The sequence below is a fragment of the Myzus persicae genome, unplaced genomic scaffold (genome assembly GCF_001856785.1).
Source record: "Myzus persicae strain clone G006 unplaced genomic scaffold, MPER_G0061.0, whole genome shotgun sequence".
Taxonomy (NCBI): Eukaryota; Metazoa; Arthropoda; class Insecta; order Hemiptera; family Aphididae; genus Myzus; species Myzus persicae.
This window is the reverse complement of record NW_019101405.1, coordinates 46162-71251: the sequence shown is the minus strand read 5'-3', so window position 1 is coordinate 71251 and position 25090 is coordinate 46162. Positions and strand designations below refer to the sequence as shown.

Below are 25090 nucleotides of genomic sequence, written 5' to 3'. Positions count from 1 at the left end.
GTACTATTACCGTACGGTTCGGAATAATTCCTTATTATGTCACTATTTAGTGCCATCATAACGAAAAACCAATTAAACGACTAAAAACGTTGTTCACCAAACAGTCGAGTACTTAAATATTTTCGTAGCTATAAATAAAAACAAAATATCGTGCTGTCATTTGTATTTTACTTTATTTATTGATGTTTGACCGTTTCTATTAGTGCGAAAATAGAATAATTAGGCAGATGCATCTTCATTTAGATATCGAATATACTTGTCATGATTCAGCATAATGTTCTCTCCAATGGGATTCGGGACGGTACAAATTACCTACAACATATTTCTTAAACAAAAACTGTGGGATCACAAATTCTTACAAACCATTACCTACCTTTTTTAATTGCTTTTATTTTATTCAATTTATGACTGTGTACGCCTACAATATAATATAATATAAATCGTACCGTACAATAATTTTTCAGTATTGTATTATCGTTGAACTATCAGATAAATAAAAATTATAACGTACGATTATTGAATTAATATTGCAATGTTTTCAAGTATTATTGAACTTGTTCAATAAATAACTTTGAAAATGGAAGTCAATAATTTATGAGTTGATAGTTGTTATTATTAAGTCCGGTGAATTGGACAATAACACGTATGTGTTTACGTGATCACAGGTCACGTATTTTTTTATTTTAATTGATGCGCAATAAAACTTTAAATTATTTAAATAATTGATTTCGTATTCACTATTCGTTGGCCCGTTGAACTTGTGTCGTTAAATTTCGATTCCGCGAGTAATTCCGTACTGTTTATAGTTCGTTCAACGTTTATTGTTTTGACAAAAGAAACTACTTTACTAACCAAACGAATTGTAACACATTTCCGTTTTTTAGTTAGATGTTGTATTTTTACACTCTGCCACCACCGACCAACATGCGTGGGTCGTTGCGGGTATTTTTTTCTCTCCTTATTTGTTGGTCCCCTAAGAGACCATCTGTAACCGAGATGGGCCCGTGCCCGGAGTACTCAAATATTCAGGCGATTTTTTCCCCGTTTAAAAGCAATCACTAGCAACCGGCAGGTCAACCGAACCAGACTTGAATACCTAAACAGACGCATCAACATGTGCCCAGGGGGAATAAATGGTATTGGATGTGTTATTCGTGCGCCCCGTGTAAACGACGGATGATTTAAAATGTCACTGTGCCGATTGCTTCTGTCGATGTGTGTGCTTCTTGCCTCACCATTTTTTATTTATTTATTATTATTTTTTATTTTACCCACTACGTTGAATATTTCATCAATCAAAAGTCGAGATTAAAAGGTCAGGTAAACCGCCTGATGCCGGTAACCCGCAGGTCGAGTGTGATTGAAAAGTGTGTGTAAGAATATATTCAAATCGTAAACGAAGAAAAAAAGTAACTGTAGTTCCAGTTATTTATTCTTCAACACCGTCACGCACTGTGATTAATAATATTTGTCCTAAAACGATTTTAAAGCATTAAATGTGTTTAACATTTTTATTGAATGTGTGTGTGTGTATTATTTTTAAGACTTTTGCTTTGATTTCTCAATGTTTGCTAATCACCTATAATTATTACCTATACTAGGTTCGTATATATTATTCATCAATGTGCAGTAGCGTCAATTACTGGTTAATGATAATAATAATCCTACGAAGTTTTAGGAAAACAACGTGAATACGTGTTATTTCATCTCTGATAGTACGTTCTACATAAACCGGTGACGTGTAATGTATTAAATTTGTAATTCAAACATATACATACCCGTAAATCAAGATGTATGTGTATACATTTGTGTTATGAGCTACCAAATGTATAAATTATAATACAATGGTCCTCGCTTTAAAATGCATTATTTCGTTTATGAGTGTTACGATATTGAGAACATAATTAGTTACGTGTTCGTCTTATTCGAAATAATGCGAATATAGTCGACATGAGTGATGGAGTAGCTACATATGAATAAATCTGTTTTTACTGGCAAATTGTACAACTTTATAGTGTAATTTATGAGTAAATGTATGTACAATGTATACCTGTATACCCTGTTGATGGTTAGTAATTTTTCATAAACTACTTACAATTTGATTTTATTATTACCGTTATTATTTTATATGCTTTATACCGATGACCGAATTATACCGATTATTTTATATATATTTCTATCTCATTCTGTTTGGACTTGGAATTTTTAAATCTGTTCCAATCTCGGCAGTGATCTATATACGTTTCAAGTGGAAAAAAAACGATTTATTCCTAGCTTATTATATATTTATATAACTCTGTTGTACATAAGGTGTGATATTTGTGCATGCAATCGATCACATATTGTGTTGTGGACGCGTGAATAACCTTGGTTACGGTATAAAAATATTACTGACGAGAAGGTGATCTATATTAACGTGCACCTGCACTTTGCAATCCTACAATCGATGCCGATTAATATTTTGCTGCACTGTCGACCTTTATAGCCATGTCGTTCGCGAGCACATAATATCGCTGCGAACGTTTAACAAATATTATATGTATTATATATAGTACACGACGAGTTCGCCGAGTTTGGCATAATATATTTTTGTGGTCGAAGGACTTAGTGCGTTTTGATGTTAGCGAAAGTTTGTTCCGACCACTATTTTGGCGTATCGCAGCCCCTTGGCTCCAGTTCCAATTCATATAATGTCTTCGAGCGTGTATCTTGGTCCCATCTCGAATACTCCTTGCCCGGACTTGGGAAACGGAGCTGGCGGCCGCAAACTACGATTCGTACAAACCTTTGTTATAATTTGTATTATTATTATTACGACTATCCTAAATAGAATTACACGTATACTATAAATTACTGTTGGAAACTTTATAAGACATATTACGAATGCAAAACGTCCATGTCATTAAATATATGTTTTACTGAAGAAGTATATTATATTGTTACGAGTTCGTTGGTCTTATAGACTAACGTGCACGCTCGCGCACGCACACTTAAGGCGTATTCTAAAAAAACTTATCCCATTAGATTTGATTATTATAATAGTTTGTTACCTATAGATTATATATGATTATATAGATACATAAAGATTTCGGTTTGTTAAACATTAAACAGAATTATTGACCTGTTAACAGATTGATACAATAACATTATGCTTTTAAATTCATATAGTTTATTCTTTTTATGTTATATAGCTGGTATGCTGTAGTTGCGATCAATTTAATGTAATCGAAGACGTATGTTTGTGTTATACTTTCAAGCATGTTTTGTGGTTTAAACGTCTAAAATATTTGTGGTTTTTACACTAAGAAAAATAAAAAAAACAAAACGTATTTTCTCATACGTAATCTATTTGACTTCAATTTTAATTTATTAAGAGAAATACAATATAATATACGGCTATATAACATGTAGATACTGATAATTTAAGCTATTTTCAAGCGTTCCACACAACAACAATTTCATCTGCTCTATAATAGTGGTTCCGTGTTTTATTTTATTTTTTTTTTGTTTTTGTTATTATAGGTACTTTGGAATTTCATTGTAATGAGATGAAAAAATATATTTGACATTTTTTTTTGTAGCTATATATAGGTAAACTAATTTCCGTAACAACTATGATAACATTCTCGAATGACCTTACATCGATTATATTCCGTGAAAATATTTTGTTTTCTATGCCATAAAGCTGGCACACCGTGGTATTGTTTAAAACTATATTTTGTTATTCAGAAGGAAAATTATGTATAAACCGGGATTTGAATAAAATAATATTTTCAAATAAAAAATATCAGTAATAATATATTTTGGTCTTATGTTTTCTATTACGTTTTTCTTTTCTTTTCTGTACGGGTTATGTCCTATAAATCGTAAATTTTACAACAATATTCTCATTATATAACTTATGGGTTATGGTAATTTCAAGATTTAAAAGTTGGAAAAATATATTTGTTGAATTAATTTAAATACAAAGTAGGTAGACTATAGTTGTACATTATCGTTAGTAATATATTTAAAATAGTTTTGATGGATTCACTCATATATTTCTTTACACCTAATTAATATTATTGTATTTATTCATATATTATTGTATACAGATCAATAATAGTTAATGTTTAAAAAAACAAATAAAAAAAATTACTGTTCAAGTGGTTTGTAAATAAATGCTATTATAGTGTACGATTGTCAAAATATTGTATGATAACGTTGTCCCAATTTTCCAAAACAGATTGTATTACATAGAAAATTTCGAATGTGTGCTTGGTTTATCTTGCTTTTTTGTAAAAAGGTAAAATTAAAATCCTCTACCATGAGAACAGCATCACTGCTACTGTACATTTCTAATTTAGCTGTCACTAATTACTCAGTTTCACCTTAACTATTATGTCTTTTATGCACCGTACGATGGTGAAATGTATTTCGTTTGAAACAAAAACTCGTGTATCATAATGCCTCATGGAAATGAAAAACAATGTAGGTATACCTCTATTCCGTTTCACCATCATTTCCTGTCGTCGTACTCGAGGCAGTTTCGGAAAAACTGTGTTTATATGGTGATTTTGTCCTTGGGAAAATATATAGCAAACAATGTAATTTGAATGGAATGTCAACCATTTTTTTTTGTTTACGGTATCGAATCTTCATCATAGACCATAGTTAATAACAATAGTGATTCACTGAAATTCTTAAAATATAAATGTGTATTTATAATAGTATATGCATTTTATAAATTTATTTTCATTGTCATGATGTGTTGCAGGTATCTATAGGCACTTATTTCTACGACAGATGATCCATTTAACGTAAAGCACTCATTATTTCAGAAAAAACTGACGCTTTTGGAAATATTTTATCTATATAATTAAATTTTAAGGCGTTAATAAACAATATTTTTGGGAAAAATTATATTTCACTATTTTTTATATAGTCTACCTTTTACACGACAACATACATTTTTAGTTTCATTTTCTAAAGCAGCATATTACGCTGAGTGTTTCGATCTATAAAAATCTAATTTTGGAAAAGTTTAGTTTATTAGTTACAACTTTTAAAAATTTAAAGTTTTGTTGAATAGTGGATTAATATTTTGAAGGGTATTCCTGTACTACTCTACTCCCCTCGTGGCTCGTATAGTCCGTATAGATACTTTAAATACTTATAACACACTACTCCAAAATCTGATAATAATGTATCGAAAAACGTACTCTAAAATATCCTGCATTGGAATATGGATTAAAAATTTATATTGTCATAAAAAAATGTAAAAAACAATAACTATAAAAAAAAAAATAGTAAAAACTTATTTTTTTCGAAAAATGTTTATTTAACGACTTAAAAATTATACATACGCTAATAGTTTTTGAAATAAAGTGTGTCTTGTATTACATTGATCACTCGGTATTAGTAGCTGCCTATTTAAAATGAAATTACGTACCTACCTATATATACATAGTTTTAAATCATAAACAGTTTATGACTTTATGTTTGTAGGTACGTTAATTATTATAACGTCTTCCGATTTTTCGTCAAAAGAAATCAGTATGTTTACGTTAAGTGCAAACGCCGTAAAATTATTCTTTAACGATTGGGACCTCTGGAACTGGAAATGCTATTCAAGACAAATGTGCATATAATTTAGTAATTTCACGGAGTACGGTTTCCGTCGAAGCCCACCCACAATAATGACTGCGTATTATGTTCAAATATCACTGTTGGAACGCAACTAGCAAATATGAGTTGACAATATCGCGTGTATTTGTTTGGCCATTTGGGCGTCGATTTTCGCTACGGTTCCAGTTTTGGGTACCATCTGTATATAGTGTTTTCACAGTTTATTTTAAAAAGCAATTCCTATTTTCTCCTAAATTAGTGTATGTAATCCGAGGAAATGGTTTCATTGTTTGCGCTACCTTTTTCATCTTATTAAATCTATTATTGTATGTAATATTTAATTGCTATATTATTAAACTACTAAAATAATTGATTCATTTTTTCGTTTATAAAAAGTTTGATGTTCAACAAACTTACTCGATTTGTTCCGAGTGTAGACACTATATTATTATTGTTTTACATGTATTCAAATTTATTCGATCGCTTTACAATGAACTATTCGTGGTCACATAAATATTATAAACAAAATTGTAAGTACTTATTACCCATAGTTTAAACGAATCATTATTAGTATTGAACAAAATAAACTAATTAACTCTTAGTATAAATTATAGTATAATCTATTCGCTGTAGCTTGATTCGTTTATCCGTAAATTGTATTTATTTTTATAGCTGCGCAACTATAATTGCTTTGTTCTACATTTCACTCATATTATTATTTTTATATTACCTTTATAATAACAATCGTGAAAAAAAATATGTAAAATTATTAAGTCTATAAACTATGTACTAAAGTGCAGTAATTTTTAAAATGTACAAGCGAGAAAGTAGGTAGGTACGTGTGTGCATAATGTATGTTCGTATTCGTAGATTCAGCCTGTCGGGAAACGAATAATATCGCACGTATAACGTATAACCTATAAAACAAAATTAAAAGTAAATATTTACGGTACAAACAGAAATTCATTATTTAAGTAAACGGCGGGAATGGGCCTACTCGACAACCGCGACAAGCACGTATTGGTTTAAATTGCAGCGGGCTATGATAATATGCCCCTTTATTTGCCTATAATAAAATAAAACTAAAATCGATGGTTGAGCGTTATTTTAAAATTGGATTGAACCTCTATCGTAGATATTATACCTATAGTGTACATTAGCGGACTGTTAATGCCAAAACAGTCGTGTTCGAATTGAATAATAATAATAATAATAATAATAATCGTCCTGCAGCAGTGATGTGCGTCGATAACAAATATGCCCGTGATGGTGATGATTTCATTTCGATATATACATCATATGTTATCGCTGTATCGGTTTAAATGTGAAACACAACGATGTGGCTTTAGCGAAACCCTTTCGACCCGTTGAACGTTAGGCGGGAGTGCGCCTGTCACGGCGTCGATGATTTGTGCGTATTTCAAAAATCATTAACGGGCCCGCTACCGGAAATTCGATTTCGGATTGGAAATCCAAAACCACCGACTGCGGGTGGGCTGGAAAGAAGGATCGCACGCGCGGGCGATTTCAATTTTCACTCACACACGCACGCACACTCACACACACACACACACACACACGGCGCGTAGTGATAGAACATAGTCTACGGATTTAAACAAGTTTTAATGGTTTTCCGACGTGTTTATGTATATACGTGTATTATATAAGACGTTTGCGATAAATCTCGCGTTTTCAATCATATTTTTTTTAGTGTCGAGAAGACGAGACGCGGCATAACTCGACTGGCGTGTGGCGGGGTATCACAATGGGACGCTCTTATATTATAATATATTGTAATGTTTCTTAATCTCGTTACGATGACACCGGCCGTTCCACGCACAATCGCTCTCCGGTTGCTCGGAGACGTCCGGGTATAAATGGATTTCAATGTCGTTGAATTAATAATCGGATTCCATAAATCACCGAGATCTTGTTTTTTTTTCTTTATTTATTTAACGTCGACGATAGGATGCCGTCGTCTTATTGTTGTTGCGACGCGGCGTTCGGCTTTTTACGCGCACCGAATACATATGACCGTTCAGATCGCCCGTCCGGAACGTTAACTTTATATTTGTTTCTTTCTGGTTGGCAGGAAGGGAGGAGAGGGTTAACCACTCTCGCACCTATAACAGATACCATTGTCACTGTATTGCACAAGTGTATAATAATAAACTCCGAATTTTAATAGTACAAAAAAAAGTGTAGTTATACATCGTATACGGGACTACTGAGTGTTGGGCGAAAACAATTGTAGAAATGTCTCCCCCCTTATCAGATTTGTCTCCTCTGACATGCTATATATAGCTCATATTATTCGCTGTCGGCGTTCGAATTGAAAATTCTCGTCCCACTCTTCACCGTGTTTTCGTTAAGTTCTTATTTACCCTGCAGCGGCTATTTTCAAAATGATTCAATAAGATAATAATATTGTGTACTTACTATACTGCAGTGGACCGTTAAATCCTCCTGATATCTCTAACAAAATATATCTTTTATTTCAACCGTATGTATTGACATATTATAATGCCTGTCTATAATGCCATTTCATTATAATATTATACTGTTTGATGAAAATAATGATCCAATGCTTTTTAATAATTTAACATTGGATTCATGAAACGTTTGAATTATTAAGTTGAATTCAAAATGTATTTTGTTCAGTTTATTGTCCAAGAATTTTAATAAGTAAAATAGGTTAAACGTCTATTTATTTTAAGGCTGTTGTTTATCAAATATATCCTGTCGGTTCGGTCCTGAAAGATAACGGGTCTCATAATTTAATAAATGTATATTGGTTTCTGAAAATTAGACAAACAACAGGATTATAAAATCAATCCATCAAATAATTAGTATGAACTATGAAGTAATTAAATATATTTAAAGTTAACAATTTTAACTAATATTTTTTTATTATATAAATGTATTATAATTATAAAACTTGATTGAAATCGTGCTTAGCACTGATTGTATTTCATTCCTTTTGTCTTTTGATTTAGTATCATGTACCTACTTAATGTTCTTGATCAAGTAGGTATAGTGTTTACTGTTTTTATTACTTATACACAATGCATAAATAACATAATTGTTTTACACTTATTATTCGATTTTCATATTTTTATTTGATTGCTATTGATGTATTAAGAATATTATTATAGTTACTCTTGTGTTTTTATTAATTTTGTACATACTTTTATACAACGATATTTTAGATTTAGATTATACCCATGGAGTTGTGTACGAATGTTGTTTAATAATTGGCATATTTAAAAATGCATTACTTCTTAGAATAAAAATAACTGAAATTATAGATTTAATGAGATGGTTATTGGTCCCAACGGGGAAATCTTTTAAAACAATTTGTAAGTTTATAAGTTAACTCCCCAAAACTTTAAATAAGACATCATTAAAATTAAAATACAAATTACTTTTAGCATTAAGGTTTTACAAAGATTTAAATAATTTAAAAAATAACTTTAAATAAATAATGCTAAATCTATTTTTTTCTTTTTTTTAAATTTATTTTATAATATTTTTTTTTTTATTAAAGCTGAAACTTTTTCAACTCACCAATAAAAAAAATAATATAGACAATATTATGACAATAAATGATGATTATCGACTACTCATTCGAGTAGTAAAAATACTACTATATTTTTTAAATACATTTTTGCCAAATGTTCCTATTTAGTTTAATAGGTACTTTATTATGTTGTTTTTCGTGACGTAATAAGGTGACACATCGTGGCCAAAATAATTAAATCTGCTGGTTTCAGTTGTAATAATAAACCAACAAACTGGTGACAAAAGTTTAATATTACCATTTCGTGAAAATTAACGAGGTCCTAATGTTTGCAAGCTTTCATAAAACAGTAGATTTCTCAAAGGACCGGGAGATTTAAGACGAAGATACATTTTCACGGTCGGGATTTATGGGAGTGGGGATCACGTGAGCCCACTTAAGTCGTCTTTTTTTAATTGTCGACTGTTTCTTACAATATACATTCTGCATTTCCCCCGGGATCAGCTGTGTAAACGGTCTTTATTTTAATTCTGCGTAAAATATTTCATTTTTGCCGTACTGCAGTTGCAAACAAAAACTCCGATCCCCTCTATCGTATCCATAGCAGCAGAGACAATAACAAATTTGACCCGGCTTTTGTGTGTGTGTTGCTCGTGAAAATAATGAAATAATATTTTAAGCAAAAGGTATTATTAATAATATTTTTATTGTTATCAATTTTAAACAATATAAATATTCGGTTTTTTGTGTTTTATATGTCAAAAACATATTACCCAGAGCTAAATTACCTACGCTACACTGTGTACACTGTACACATATGTTATCCATTGATCCGTTTTCATACAAACTACACAGTTCTATTTTTTTTTGTGATTATGACAAACGTATAGCTACAAATGACGTTTTGAGGTTAGTAGAAATATTTATTTTTTTTTTTGGAAAAATATTTAATCTCTGTACAATATATTTGATCTTACTTAAATGTTACATTAAGTTTTGTGAGTTATTGGTATTACTCTCCCTAAATCAGTTCTATATGGATTTCTCGTAAATATTGTATTACACTATGGCGATCTCCTAGGAATTTCTTTAGAGTCCAATAAGTACTATTGGCCTATGGCCAAGTCTCGCGATAGTCATTCAAAGATTACGCATGTGACTTCAGACTTGTATCGTATCACGCACACTTAACTTTTCCCGTATTATTATTCTCGACAACCACTTTAGAGAACGGATATTATTCTTTCAATTTTCAAGTTTTATTACAGTTTTTTTTCATGAAAAAATCAAATCATGGGTCCGACCAATCATCTTTAAACATATTATACTTTTTTTCCTATGCTGAAGGAAAAATAAATCAAACAGTATTCAATAGATTTTTTATGGACAATTTATTCTATTGTGTAACTAACATTAAAATCGACCTTTTCCTTGCTGTGGACGTATTTTGGCCGCAAATTGATTCTGCAGGAACAATAAAACCTTTAGAACGTTGCTCGCGGACTAAAATTGCTTTAACGTCCTATCATTTCCCTAGTGACCGGCAAGCAATTATGGCATTCCCGGATGGTTATTTAGCAGTTCGCCTCTATAAAAATCGAGTGTGGTTATAATATCATATACCGCCGCTGCCCAGATTTTTATCTGAAATAATAATTTTCCACGTGGAAAGTTGTTCTCGAGAGTTTTATTTTTATGTATGTTTCCCTGCCACCACATAGTACACACGTCCCCTTCCCCCACCCTTGTTCACTACCACTGTTTCGCTTTGTTCAGAATATTGTCTGCTTTTGTTAAGTTTCCCGTGTATGTGCCTTATTTATTCCCACTGTCTATATCGATGCAACGTAAAACTTTGTAAACTCTTATAACGTATTACTAACATATTATTATGGTTTTTATGTAAGTTGTTTGTGTCTCGATTCACGATGGCTTGCAAAAATTGTTTGAGCGAACATTTTCAATCATAAATCGTATGAAAAATAATATAAAACGTACACCTTTGTGTATCACGATTTATGATTACAGTGAACGTTTTTAATATCATATCAGCGCGTTTTATTAAATTGTCGAATCGTTTCAAACATTGAAACATATATAAATATACGTATATATATCATTATAATATATATGTTTCAGAAGGTTTACGCCACATGTTGTGAAAAATCAAGTCACATATTAATTTCGAATTTGTGAATAATATTAGCTGACACAGCGCAGTAATCAATGTATACAATACAGTTAACTATGTATGATAATACCTATAATTGTTTCATCGCTCTAAGAAATAAATTAAAATAACGAAATATGCGATTAATAATTGATGTATATAAACGTTATAATAGTAAAGAATTTCCTTAAATTTAAATGAACGATGTAGATATATAATTAGTTTAAACTCATCGGGTTCTGTAATAGTTAAACATTTTCATATTATATAAGCGAAGCATCGTTATATTGTATTTGAATGCTGTCCGGCATGTTTTTCCTAATTGTCAAAACTCGTTCTCACTTTATTATTGAAGAGAATAAAACAAATTAGAACTCAAGTTGATTAATCTCTTTATATATACATATTAAAATAGCGTTGTAATAGCGTTCGTACCATTGATGTTTATTAATTTGCATAGTCAACGAAAACAAAAAAATAGCACACCAATAGATTAAACGGAAACGAGGCGGCGTACAACATTGAGAGAAAAACACGTAGGCCGTCAATTATTATTATTAATTTTTGTTTTTTTTTTTTTTAATCTTTACCAGCTTCGATGCTATATTACTGAACATACATACGTAGTAGAATATCTATACCGAACCGTACATTATGACCTTAATCCACGGTCGCTTATTGCGCACGGTCAAATGTATATGATTTCGAACAAAACCGTTTTAAGCCGTCGGACATTTTTCGTCGGATTAAAAGCTTCGGCACGGGCTCTCGGGATCATTGTGGCGCGCGCGATGCCGTTGAATTGTTGAAAGGTTTCTGTACATGCTGGGCGGGGAAAAAAAAATATTAATGACTCGCGTGTTTCAACACATCGTGCTGTGTATGCGACGGTACGCGGGTTGTTTGTATATGTATGGAGAGAGATTATTTACCGTGGACCGAGTGCGAAGGGAGTGATGGGGATAGTGCCGTATATTTATATATATTATATATGGAACGTAATCCGACAAACAGAGGGCTTTCGACCGTCTGTATAGTTGTAGCCGATGTACATATTATATGGTATACACACGCACAGTTATTGTTGTAGACAAAACGCCCGTCCGATAGTGAATAATCGCAAAATGTTCATTACGGCTATACGGCAGTCGGCCGTTCCGCGATGGCGCTGGTAAAAGGCGATACGCGAGTTTCCCGAGATAAAACGACGTTTTGCTAATTATTTTCGCTTTGATAAAGTTTCTCTTTGATATATTATTGTGTTATGGCATTCAAAACGGTGGCGCGTACGTACGCGAAAAGGCATACTATATATACGTCGGTGAAATTGCCGCGTGGTGCGTTCGTGTACCCACAGATAAATACTTTTCTCTGAAGCCTTAAAAGCTTTTCGTCCCCGGCTTTTGCGTCCCGTCTTGTTGTTGTTGTTGGCGTGGAAGTCCTGTGACGATGGGCGGTGTAACGGCCGGTAAGAAATAGAATAACTACGTCTCGGGGAGTGAGTGAATGTTGTTATTTTAATAGAACTCCGTTTGACTAATGCCACTCGACTTTAATTGCGTTCATATTATATAAATAAAAGTACAACGACCGATGACGTTGTCGTACGGTCTTATAGTGTACCTGTATGATATGTGTTTGGAAAACAAAAAACAAGAATATAGTCGTCGTCGCCCATCGGCCATGTACACGGCCGCATGGCGTATTACAATGTATTATTCTACACGATCGGCAGACACAGGTATGGATTAACCGCGAGTGTGAAATTGAAGACCCGGCAACTGCGGATCAACAAAACAAAACGGTAAACAAAACATCAATTATACGTCATAAGATCGTGCATTTATGCATACGAACAGCATAATATCTTCATGTACCAACGCGTGCTATTCGTATTGTACTATTACGTTGTATGGTCGTATAATATAATGAATACGTTATTACGGACTTGCGGTGCGTACATATCGTTATGTATTATGCTAAATTATGAACACATTTTGTTAATGGTTCAGTGGTTTTCGGGGTTATACTTCACCCCGTGTTTTGCTGGTGACATGCATTACTTTTATCTGATGCAATTCTATACATATAATACATATATATATATATATATATATATATATATATTATACAGCACGGTGCACATATACACGTCTGTAGGTGTACACGTCGTCGTACTTTCCCCCAAGTCGTCGTCCGGAAATGTTTATCAATAGCTGCTGTCTGCGTGACCACAGTCGATTTAGATGGTGCGACGACGATATAATAATACGAGTATAAAGACGTGTCGTCGTCGGCACACCCCTTCACCGTCACCACCACCGATGTATCGAGGGTGTATGTTCACCGAAATCGTCGGACTATATACCGACTACTGGCTGCATGCGGGGAGAAGCTCCGAGACCGACAGTGCCGTTTAATAGCGTCGTTGATGGACTCGGCTTCCGCCGCGGTGTAAATCAATCGCTATGCAACACATTATTGTATTATTATTGTATGTACACACCGGTGTTGTCCTCGTTTATTGTTTCGTAGTGCGATTTTCGACAGACTACTATAATTATTATTATTAGGTATTATTAAAATAATTGTCGTGTAATTCGCTCGCGCTAACCGATTCATTCAGGGGGGGGGGGCGTACAACATAAATAATATGTGTATAATTTAATCGCGCGATTAGTGATGGCATTCGGCGATTGTGTTGTGCGTCGGTCCCGCGATTGACATTTCGTATTGGACCTCCTGAAACACACAATGGCACGTTATAATATATCGATAGATTGATCGACTTGCGTGCGTGTAGGAATGTGTGCGTCGCACTCCAGACAACAACAACAATAATAATTAAACATCGCCAAAGTTCGTGTAGCGGACCGTATTTCACAAAACCTATACGCTCGGTGTAAGCAAACGGTTTGTTTTTATACAATTGGTCTTGAGCCAATACGTCGGATATTATAATATTATCAAAATAATTCGTGACACATGACTAATATCGAATAATATATTATTATAACCGAAGTGAATGTGTCATTGTCCCCTATATGTGGGTCCAATTGTGGTTAATTAGACGACCGTTCTGGGACTTAATATTACGTCCCCTCCGAGAAGACAGCCACAACTCGATGACGATGGTTTTATTGTCTAAGTGCATTTTTATGTATTTTTCGTCACAAAGTTGGCACGGTCAAGTTTTCGATGTGTCGATGAAACTTGTTCTCAATTGACTAGCTTTGGATTTTGTTCAATGTTTTATTCATGTTTGAATTTGAAAAAACTTTGAATAGTAGACACATTATTATTTTGGGTTGAATTAATTTACAAACATAATAATAGTTATAACTTATAACTGATAATAATAATCGGATTATGTAGCAAGTTCCTGGTAAATTATTAATTTATTCAATCTGTAGACTGTTGTTAATAATGATTTAATATATTAATTACTAATTATAATGTATAATATATTTATAGCTTTATCATTAATGGCTTGAATAGTTATTAGCTCTTAATTTAATTTCGTAATTTATTAATCAAACAAAATAATATGTGCTTATTTAATTAATTATCTAATATCAAAATAAATACAATTGTAGGTAAATAAGAAATTATTTTGTTATTTTGTTTTAGTCCAAACATGCAATAAATGTTTGTTTAATATTTTTGTACATTTATTTGAAAACCTTTAGGTTCGTTAAACTAATTTCGTATAGTGAAAAATCGTAACAATCATATGGAACCGGAACCAGAGTTACTTTGTTGATTCGTTTCCTACTGTCCGACTGATATGTTCTATTTGCACGATTTTGTTAAATCCCACGTGGGACGTGTCTGCCCTAGCGTTTCGTACCGTTTTCTTTGGCAATAAAAGTCAATTTAGAACTAACCCTTAGAAATTATCGGAAAATCCCCTAAAATTCGATCAAATTCGAACTGAGGGATCCTTAATGACTCCACAAGGCCTCAACTTTTTCACGAAATATGACATTAACCCGGCCATGTTTAAAATAGCTATAACTACGATGTTACGAGAGTCATGTTCAAGTACTATAAACTATATTACGATAATTATTTGCTCATAAAAAAACCAATAACGTCATAGTTTATTTGAATTATTTACCTCGCATTACCGTAGTTTTCCAGAAAGTATGTAGAAATATATAAAATATTATAATGTATATGATTTAGTGATGTGTTGTATTTCTGATCAATATTTTATATGTATTATGCAATATACCAAATATAATTTATTTATCATCGGATTATAGTAAATATAAATGATTTGTGTAAAATGTTAAAGCACCCAAACTAATTTTGTTCAAACGTAGTTGAGATTTTACTCATCTTGACTGAATTCCAGTTCAAGCTTGATAAATTAATGAATTAGTTCTTGTGCGTGTACAATAATTTTGTAAAGTGGCATTTATATCAAGTTCAAAAACATTACTTATTTAAAAACGCTATACGACGCTGTGTCTTCTTACGTACCTTTATTGGATAATAATATAATGTTTATGCTGAATAATTATATATAATCGTAATAACACGCCAACGGGGTTTTCTATTAATAAACTATAATATATCAATGTCATTACTATAATGCAGTCGTTTGGACGCGATAAAAAGGTAATTAACCGATTCGTTTACATGGGTCATTAAGAGGACTCTTAAAAGAGAATAAAATATTATTATAATAGTAAAACTGTTATTATTATGCTATTGGCGGTAATGGCGGTGGCGCTACGGTTTAAACAAAATATTATATCATGTGTCTATACGTATGTACAATTAAATGTATTATTTATATCATTTACATCCAACATGACTTATGGAGGAAGCTTTTGTACCTATAATGTTATGGCTCTGCTACTACTTGAGTTTGTTCTCGATAAAGTGTTCGGTGTAAAGGATGAAAAAGGTCAGATGAAATGCACTGGTTATCGTCGTTGAGCAAAACGATTGATTCGGTGCACTTTGGTGCGTAGGAAAAAAGGGTTGTAGGCGGAAGAGAGGCGGCGCTGCTGCCGCTCTCGCTGATTTTTCTCGCACGACGACGCCGCCGGTCCGTTCGACGCGCGTCAGTCGCGCTCGTACGTCTCTGGCCGACGGTCGTGTTCCTCGCACTCTCTCAATTCTCCCGTCGTCCCGCGATCGTGTTTGTTTCTGTGAGTGTGTTTACGTCAGTTTTCTGTGTGTGTGTGTGTGTGTGTGTGTGTGTGTGTGTAATTCCGGTGTGATTAGGATTTCAGATTATAGTATTTATGGTAAATATATTTATTCACGATTCCAATTATTATTCGTATCCGAAATAATATGCCTTCGAAATTTCCTCAAATACCACCACCATCTTCGCCGCGACACATTGACCGCTGAATAAATATTCACTTTTTAAAATATATCGGTTTTTCCATCACTTCCAAAAAAAGTCATCTGTATCGTTGTTGTACAAGCCATTAACTTAACCCACACACGGGGCACACTCTTAAATAGACGCTCACGTATATAATATAATATTATGTGTATGCTGCAATAATGCTCGCCGACGGCGACTACTCGATTTAGCATTCCTTGACCCTAATGTGGTATTTCTGCCGTTCGCCTCGTGTGTCACGTCTTTCGGAATTATTTGCCCGTATCCTTTTTCCACGCAGGATCCACGGTTCACCGGATCCGGCGATGGTAAAAACAGTAACAAAAAAAAAAACTCACGAAACAATCGATTTGTTCTGTGCCCGGTCAGTGTTGTCGTGGTGGTTTTTTCGTCATTATTTTAATTCTATTCTTGTGTTTTGTCCCCGTCACAATAATTTCGGACTCTTGAATAAATCTGTTTTTAAACGCCGTGGTTTTCCAGCTTGCGCTGTAGACTGCCGGTATGCCGTCGCCTAGCATCGAACACCTGTGCAACGGCGCTTCCACGTTTCTGTCGCCGACGTCCGACCGCGGGCTGTTGACATCTCTGAACCACAGTTTGAGTTTTGTGAAACTCAATCGCCGTTCCGTGTCGCCGACTTCGCTTAAGCCGGTAAACTGCAGTCGTCGATATGCAGAAATTGGCAAAAAAAGATTGTTTTTTAGGTGAGGAAAAATTGTGTTATATTTTTCAAAAACAAAAAGTATTTAGTCGATTGAAACATATTATGTATAAAAACCGTGTAGGTTACATTGGTTCATTTTTTACATTGATGGTTAAAAAAAATAAACTATTTGGTAATTGAGACATAATATGATTGTTTAATCGCATTCATTTATAAGTTTTGAGTACTGTTCGGTATAATATGTAATTGTTTGTTGGTATAAATGTATAAATTTATTATGTTCTCCACTGGTGTTGCCATCCGAGTTATACTTTAAAATGTACTGTTTTATTATTAGTGCGCCTAGAGAATGTTTAATCATTTCTAAAAAAAAATATACGCTTTCATATTCCACAAGTCATAACACCCATTAAAAATATATACATAAAAAAACAAATATACATGGTTTGTAGTGACTTTATTATATGCTGCAGTTTGTGTATATTATGACATATTTTTCGCATACAATATTTTCATAGAGTAATCCATTTCATAAATAAACATTTATAAAAAATATATAACATAATATAGAATCCGAAAAGCTTGATATATTTTCCTTTTAAATTGGTTGTCAATAATTTATTAATTACATATTACTCTTTTAATACTGATTTTCAAACATTTTACTTAGTTATACAATATGACAGTTTTCCCAATAATTCATGATGTTTAAAATACTTTTAATCTCCGTGAAACTCTGTCATATAATATTTAATACAAGTATATAGATATAACTTGAACAATTTTGTAGAAAGTTTATCGAAAAATTGCTCTTTATTTATAAGAAAAAGTTTTCTCAAGTATAGAACTTTTTAAAAACTTTTATTAAACTTTAATTACCATTCAATTTATCTTGTGTTTAATAAAAGTATATTTAGATAGAAAATAACCGAACAAAAACAATTTGCTATAATATATCAAAATAAATTTAAATTGCTTCAAATAAAGTTATCATACCTATATGGCTGTATAGTCTATATATACTATATAGTATATACATATTACATATATATAAACTACCTACGAGTAACCTTGAAATTGAACGATAATAACTGTATCACTGAATTCTTTTAAATTGATGACAAAATGGCTAAAATAATTTTTGATGATTTATAAAAAATCGGATTTTAAAGAAAAAAATTATCTATGAATTGCAGTTTTAAACTTTATTTATAATTCGTCAAGAAAGTTGTTCTCAGTATAATTTAACACAATATTTGACATTTTTTAATAGATTTCAAACTTTCATATAATTGGATTTTAAGTCTGAACCGACCGACCGTCGCCTTATCAACATACAATTTATATTTTTTGTTGTTAAGCACTGCATTGTTAACTCAAAAGTTTCCGTTCGTTTCAGTCGATTAATTCGATTACCAGATTCTCTGTCCTTCCATTTTTACACCAACGTAAATGGTATTTTCATATTCTTTAAAGAAAAAATATTATATTTTCTTTATTGTTCTCCCTCTTTTGATGAACAGACAAATGTTTAGTCCTTTCGATGTAGATTTGAAGCTGAAACACTTCAGTCGAGATTTGAATCGAAAAAAAAATAAGGGAGCGACAAATCGGTTATCGTTAAAAGCATGCTGAAACAATGGTGAACTAACGATCAAAATTATTTCCTCCCCTTTTCTGGAAGAAGTTTTATCACGAAACGAACTGCCCCCACATACCGTTATGCTTAATTAAACCCAATTCCCGCTCGTCTTTGAAAGGATGTCCGCCTGTCCATTCAATCCCGCTTGTAAGACACTTATAAAGTCAAATTTGTGTGTACTCTGTACACAGCCTGTTAGACCTGAGGGATGTCTGCCAAATGTTCAATTCAATGTGCAAAAAAAAAGTCTGAAGATTCAAATTACCCTATGATATTGTCTTTTATAAACCATACAATTTATTATTATTATTATTATTATTAATTATTAATTAATATACAATCTAATATTATGTTTTACAAATAAAAGTACATTAAACGGGACTAACAAAAAAATATGCTATTTGGTCAATCAAGGAAATATTTAGTTATCAGTAAACAAAAAAATACAATTTATTATTAAATATTATCATCATATAATAACATAACATGATTATTTTACTTTCATTGAGGAAATAATTTATTATAATGGGTTGGTAGTTAATAATATACCGCATGTAATTCTAATTAAATATAAATACCTGCATTTTTGTATTGTTTATTCCATCGTTTCATAATAGTATTCAAAATATGGATACTATTTTGTAGGTATTACAATTTAAAACAAATTTTATTAGTATTATAATTTAGAAGAGTTTTAGAAAAGTTTTTATGTCTATATTACTAAGTTATATCTATACATACTTACCGTCATAAGGAAAATAAAAACCAAACTTGTCAATTTAATGATCTAGGTAAGAAAATGTAATATCGCATTTATCTGAATCATAAAGTTTATTTTAGTTTTATTGAACTTGAAAAACAATTTTCAAAGTAATAGTTTAAGATTATTGTATTAGATAAATAAATACATTCACATTATTTTCACTGTTTAGTGTGGACTATGATAAGTCTCCATATTATTCACTACTACTATTGCCAAGTCCTGGATTAAAACACTTAATTTTATATTTTTAGGTTTTGAATTATGTATGGATCAATATTTTCGTTTAATGTCTAACCGATGAAAATATGTTTTTTTTCCAATTGGTTTCTTATAAATATATTTCTATGCAAGTATATTTTAATGGGCTAACGCGAATGTCTTGATGCGTTTCCTCGTATTTGCGTCTGGATGCTCCCTTTGGGTCTGTGAATATTTCATGAATTTCCTCTCCAGTTGATTAGACCGCGTGCTCGGCTTCCTCGACATGCATAATACATGTCCAGACCTGCTCGTGTTTGGCCCAGTTGATCGTCAAAAAAAAAAAATAATAATAAATAAAATAAAATACACAGTAAGCCGCAAAGGTCTCGGACGTCAATTGTGTAGTAGGGTACGAATGTACACGAGGGTTACACAAAATGTCACCCGATCCCAGGGGCTGAGGTAAATTTGTGTAGGAACCAACCGATATATTATAATTTATACTCACGTGGAACGGCTAGAACTCGCTTGTATTCCCATCTTACGTGTTATAATATATTGTGATATTGGTCAAATGTATAGATCGGCAACCTGTTTTTGCGTAATATATAATCTATGCACTGTGCAGTGTAAAACTTGTTTTATTATTTATTTGGCTGACCGTGAATTCGTTATGTGAAGGAAGAAAATGATTACAAGACGTTGACCCACACATTGTAATATCGTATTAATTTTTTGATCAATGTAAAATTATATATTTGTACCAGTTATATTTTATAATCAAAACACTCTATTTTTTTTTTGTTCCACTCATTTATCATGTCTTGAAATTTTAAAATGACGAACGTGTTCATTCATTATATTAACTGATTATTGTTAACGTCCATGGAGTTGGATTTGATCTATGCAATTCTATATAATAACTACTGTAGCTAATAAGTAATAAAATTACTGTTTGAGTTGGTTAAGATTAACCTCTCGGGTTCTAAGTAGATTTTAAATGTTGTGATTTCACTCATTTTTTTTGTTTTGTGAAACATATCATCAATTTAGAATTATTTACCACATAATGTATACGCTAACAATAAGTACAGCATTCATGATATTTTTAGAAACAAAATATCTTGTCTATTTATGGATAGTAAATATTATTTATTCAGAAATTCAGAATCGTTTTTTCAAATTCATAACTATTTTTCACATTAAAATTATAAATATGTATTTGCCATTGTATATAATATCAATCGAACATAACCAATGATGATAATAATAATAATAATAGTATTATTGAGTAACTTATGCTCATTCCTTGATTAGTTTAGTGATATGGGATCTATTACAATGTATTATTTTGTGCCTACATTAGTTATCATTTTAGAAGTGTCTTTTTATAGACGTTTGATTTTTTTTCTGTTGGTCTAATGTAATAGTATTGTAATTTGTAAATTTGGTTCATATTAGGTACTCAAAATAGATAGTAGATTTAAAAAATAATATTTCGATTTTCAGATGCTTTTAATATTTTTTTTACCAAATATTTACAATATGATACTTTTTTATAATCATTCATTTTTAACTATCAGCTGTGACCTATAATAGTAATTTATTAGGTAGCTGTTAGTATTCTACATTAATCTAAAGAAGAAAACAAAAGAAGTACGTAAAATAATTTGTTTTTTAAAATGATTTTTAATGTTTTGTAGAGCTTTAACATCTGAGTCTTATTATCAGGTTTTCGATCAAAAGTAATCATACCGAAAATATTTATTATTACCCAAAATCCTACTTAGTTCAAATGGCTTTATTTTGGTTGGTATAATTAGATAAGGCATCTCTCCTTTGATGGTCTTACCCGATGTTTTACCTCAAAAGAATGAATGAATGAAATGAATAAAATTAATTTATACAGTATATACTTAGAGTTGAAATTCTATGTTATGTAATCATACGGTTTTTCTGAATGCATATAAAAATCATCGTATTCAAATTGGAGAGATTCTAAAAGGGTGTTACGAACTCGTGGTGTAACTGAAATGACTCATTCGGTACAAAGGGTGATTGCAAGAAGTGTAATTTTTTTTTGTCCACGTATATACAGTGTGTATAAACTAAAACATATACTAGGGTAGTAGGGATTCGCAGACAGTTTCCATGGCGACCACGCGTCTGTCTGTGACATTCTAGTATTAAAACTGCAAGGGAACCGACAATGGGGCCACCCCGGCTGTCCTTTTATCAGATATAATAATCCTTTATTACCTTATGACTTCATAATACTGAGCAACCAACAACCAATAAATTGGCTTCCGTTCGGTAGAACACACTGTACAAATATAACGTATACCCTTTTCTCGGGTGTACATGTTTTTTTTTTGGATTCTTTGGCAAATTCAGTGGCCCGGATTATTGGATTTGACATGGAAACATGCCCCACAGGGATTTCATCTTTACCTCTGCTGAATTTAAAAAGTAATAACAGTTTAAAACTTTAGACACGTTTATTTTTTTTTAAAAAACAATGAAAATCCTCTCGGGAGGAGTAGGCAATTAACACTTTTATTTGTTTTCAGACGTATTTATTTCTTTTATCAAAAAATAAATGATAACTCTGTCAGCTGTCTTAATAAAAATAAATGTTTTCGTTTATCATGTATAAATTACCCATAAATAATATCTTATTGCAAAATTACAATTTTTTAAGAAGAACCTATATAAATAAACAAAGTGTGTATAAATGTATGTATGTATGTATGTATGTATTCATGTATATTTACATTATACACAGCGTTTACTCTAACATTTGAAACAAACTATTGTGAAAACATTAGTTGAAACGATATTGTGTCTAAAAATGTGTATGATTTAATCAATGTCTAACTCTATTAAAATCAATATTATTATTTGTAATAACCCTATAGTTATAAATTCCTGTCAATGAATTTCCCTTTAAAACGGACAGTTCAGAGAGGGGTTACAAAACTAATTATTTGCCTTCCGGGATGAAATTAATTGATATCTCGCTGAACCAGGTTTAATGCATCGGGTGCCGTTGGAATGATGATAATGTTAATATACTGACGCCCTCCATGAAAATAGCATTCCCGTCAATTATTCGTGGTGATGCTTTTCACGCCGTAGGTGTACTGTTTATGTATATGTGTACGATTATTATTTTAACCGTCGCCCTTTATCCGATCATTTTAGCATTATGTCTATTCATTTCTAGGCGTTTAAAATACTATTACATTATTCATGAAATCTAAAATAGTTGATTTTAGGATAATATGAATATAATATTCGGAACATATGATTTACTGACTATTGTACGTGTAGAGTATAGGCTCTATATTGAGTTAAATATATTGTATCTGAAATACCACTCTGTAACTGTAACATAAATTATTAAATACCGTTTTCGAATATTACATCTAAATTACAGACCATTGTCCCTATATACAATTATAATTTAAGTTGTTGATACATATGGATCGAATTGATCGAAGCTAAATTATTGGAATACACATTTTGAGTACCGCAGTTCCGATGAAATATTATGGTATAGTTACACCTATAAATTCTTTGTGGTTTCTTCATTTTCTATAAATTTTTATTCATTCTATAACGTATACAATTGGAAATTCTTGAATCCAAATGGTATATTTGTTGTTTTTATTATTATTATCAGACGTACGTAAGTAATAACAATAAAATTTATGTAACGTTAATGGCAAGTCGTTGAAGCGAAATAAAGATCGATTAAATATAATAATAACGCAATAATAGGACAATATATATTCGGCTGTACATTGGTATTAGGTACATTAACAATAATATAATAAATTAAAATTCACCTCTGAAGTAAACGCGCTCTTATCGGTGAAACTGGAGTACTATTCTAAATTATTTTATTATTTGTTTTAATTGCAGGTAATTATGTTAAACTTATACATAATAATAAAGGATACTTCAACAAATTAATGAATTTGGATATATTACTATACAAATGAAGCATGAATAGATAAATATTGTTTTTCTATATTTTTTGTAATATAAATTATTGTATAAATTGAAAATATTTTATTTGTTATCATCTTTTGTGAGTTAATAAATAATTACTTTAGTACCGGTTTATTACGTCTTAAAAGCATCTGTGTAACGTGTAATCCGATTATTTTGTCTTTGCTAACATCTGAAGTCTAAATCACCATTGTTGGCTGAATATCATTCTCTACCCTCTTTGAAAGCCACCGAACGCCCATGTCGGTCGATAAGAAGCTTTTTAAAGGGCTCTAATCCATTCCATAATGCGAATCCAGTCGTTTATCTTCAGTATATAAGCCCCATCAGCCTTCGGGTAGGCTCGGAATATTCAAAATATATTTCTTACTTTATTCAGGCTAAATATATTTTATAACCATTATAGGCACCTGTAAGAGAAACTTTTTTTTTTCACACACATCACTTAACTCGTATAATAACAAATACGTAAACACTGTTTTCTTTTGGTCCTCAGAGTTTTTCATTCTGCGTTTATAGATAATTGAAAAGTTGTTTGGTTTGATGTGGCGTCCCACCCTTCCCACTCTTGTTGTCGCTCAAGTGCCATTATTACAAAACATAGGAGACCCGAAGTGACTTGTGAGCGGCGATAAACAAAGAACGTTGTTTCTATTCGGGTTACCATTTCGTCCGTTGTCATACACACAGTTACGCACACAGGCACACGCTAATTGTGCCTTCAGTTGAAAGGGTTGTCTGGTAATAAACCCCCGCCAAAAAGGGCGGTCGAGGTTGCTTAATCCCTGCTTATCAAAACAGCACACTGCAACGTTATTAATTGCGTCTTGGTTTATGTGCAGTTCTTATTTATTATATAATATATTATAAAAATTCATTAAATTTTTTTAGGTTAATGATCAAAGCACGTACAAAATCTTTTTTTGTTTAAAAACAAAGTTTTTGTCTTATAAAAATAATCATATTTTTATAAAAGTTGTAAATCTAAAGTTATATGAGATAACCAACCATAAAAGTCAGGCGTCTAATAATATTGACGCCTGGCCTATGTAAAACGATAAAATCTGAATGGTTATTTGAGCAATTATATCCAGATACAAGTCCCCTCCCTTGGGATATAGTAATATATAAA

At 31.8% G+C, this 25090-nt stretch overlaps 1 protein-coding gene across 7 annotated transcripts in view; it reads left to right on the top strand.

The window, feature by feature from the left end:
* The window catches only part of LOC111028979 (protein sprint), an 89732-nt gene that overhangs the window by 37111 nt on the left and 27531 nt on the right, over window positions 1-25090 (top strand). The window contains exons 1-2 of one of the 7 annotated variants that reach the window (XM_022307778.1): window positions 16376-16561; window positions 17152-17375. The exons of 5 other annotated variants lie outside the window; for them this stretch is intronic. In XM_022307778.1, coding sequence (XP_022163470.1) covers window positions 17173-17375 — 203 coding nt within the window. In that variant the 5' untranslated portion in view covers window positions 16376-16561; window positions 17152-17172. Of the gene's footprint in view, window positions 1-16375; window positions 16562-17151; window positions 17376-25090 lie in introns of those variants that run through there. One more of the 7 variants, XM_022307780.1, reaches the window with a different exon arrangement.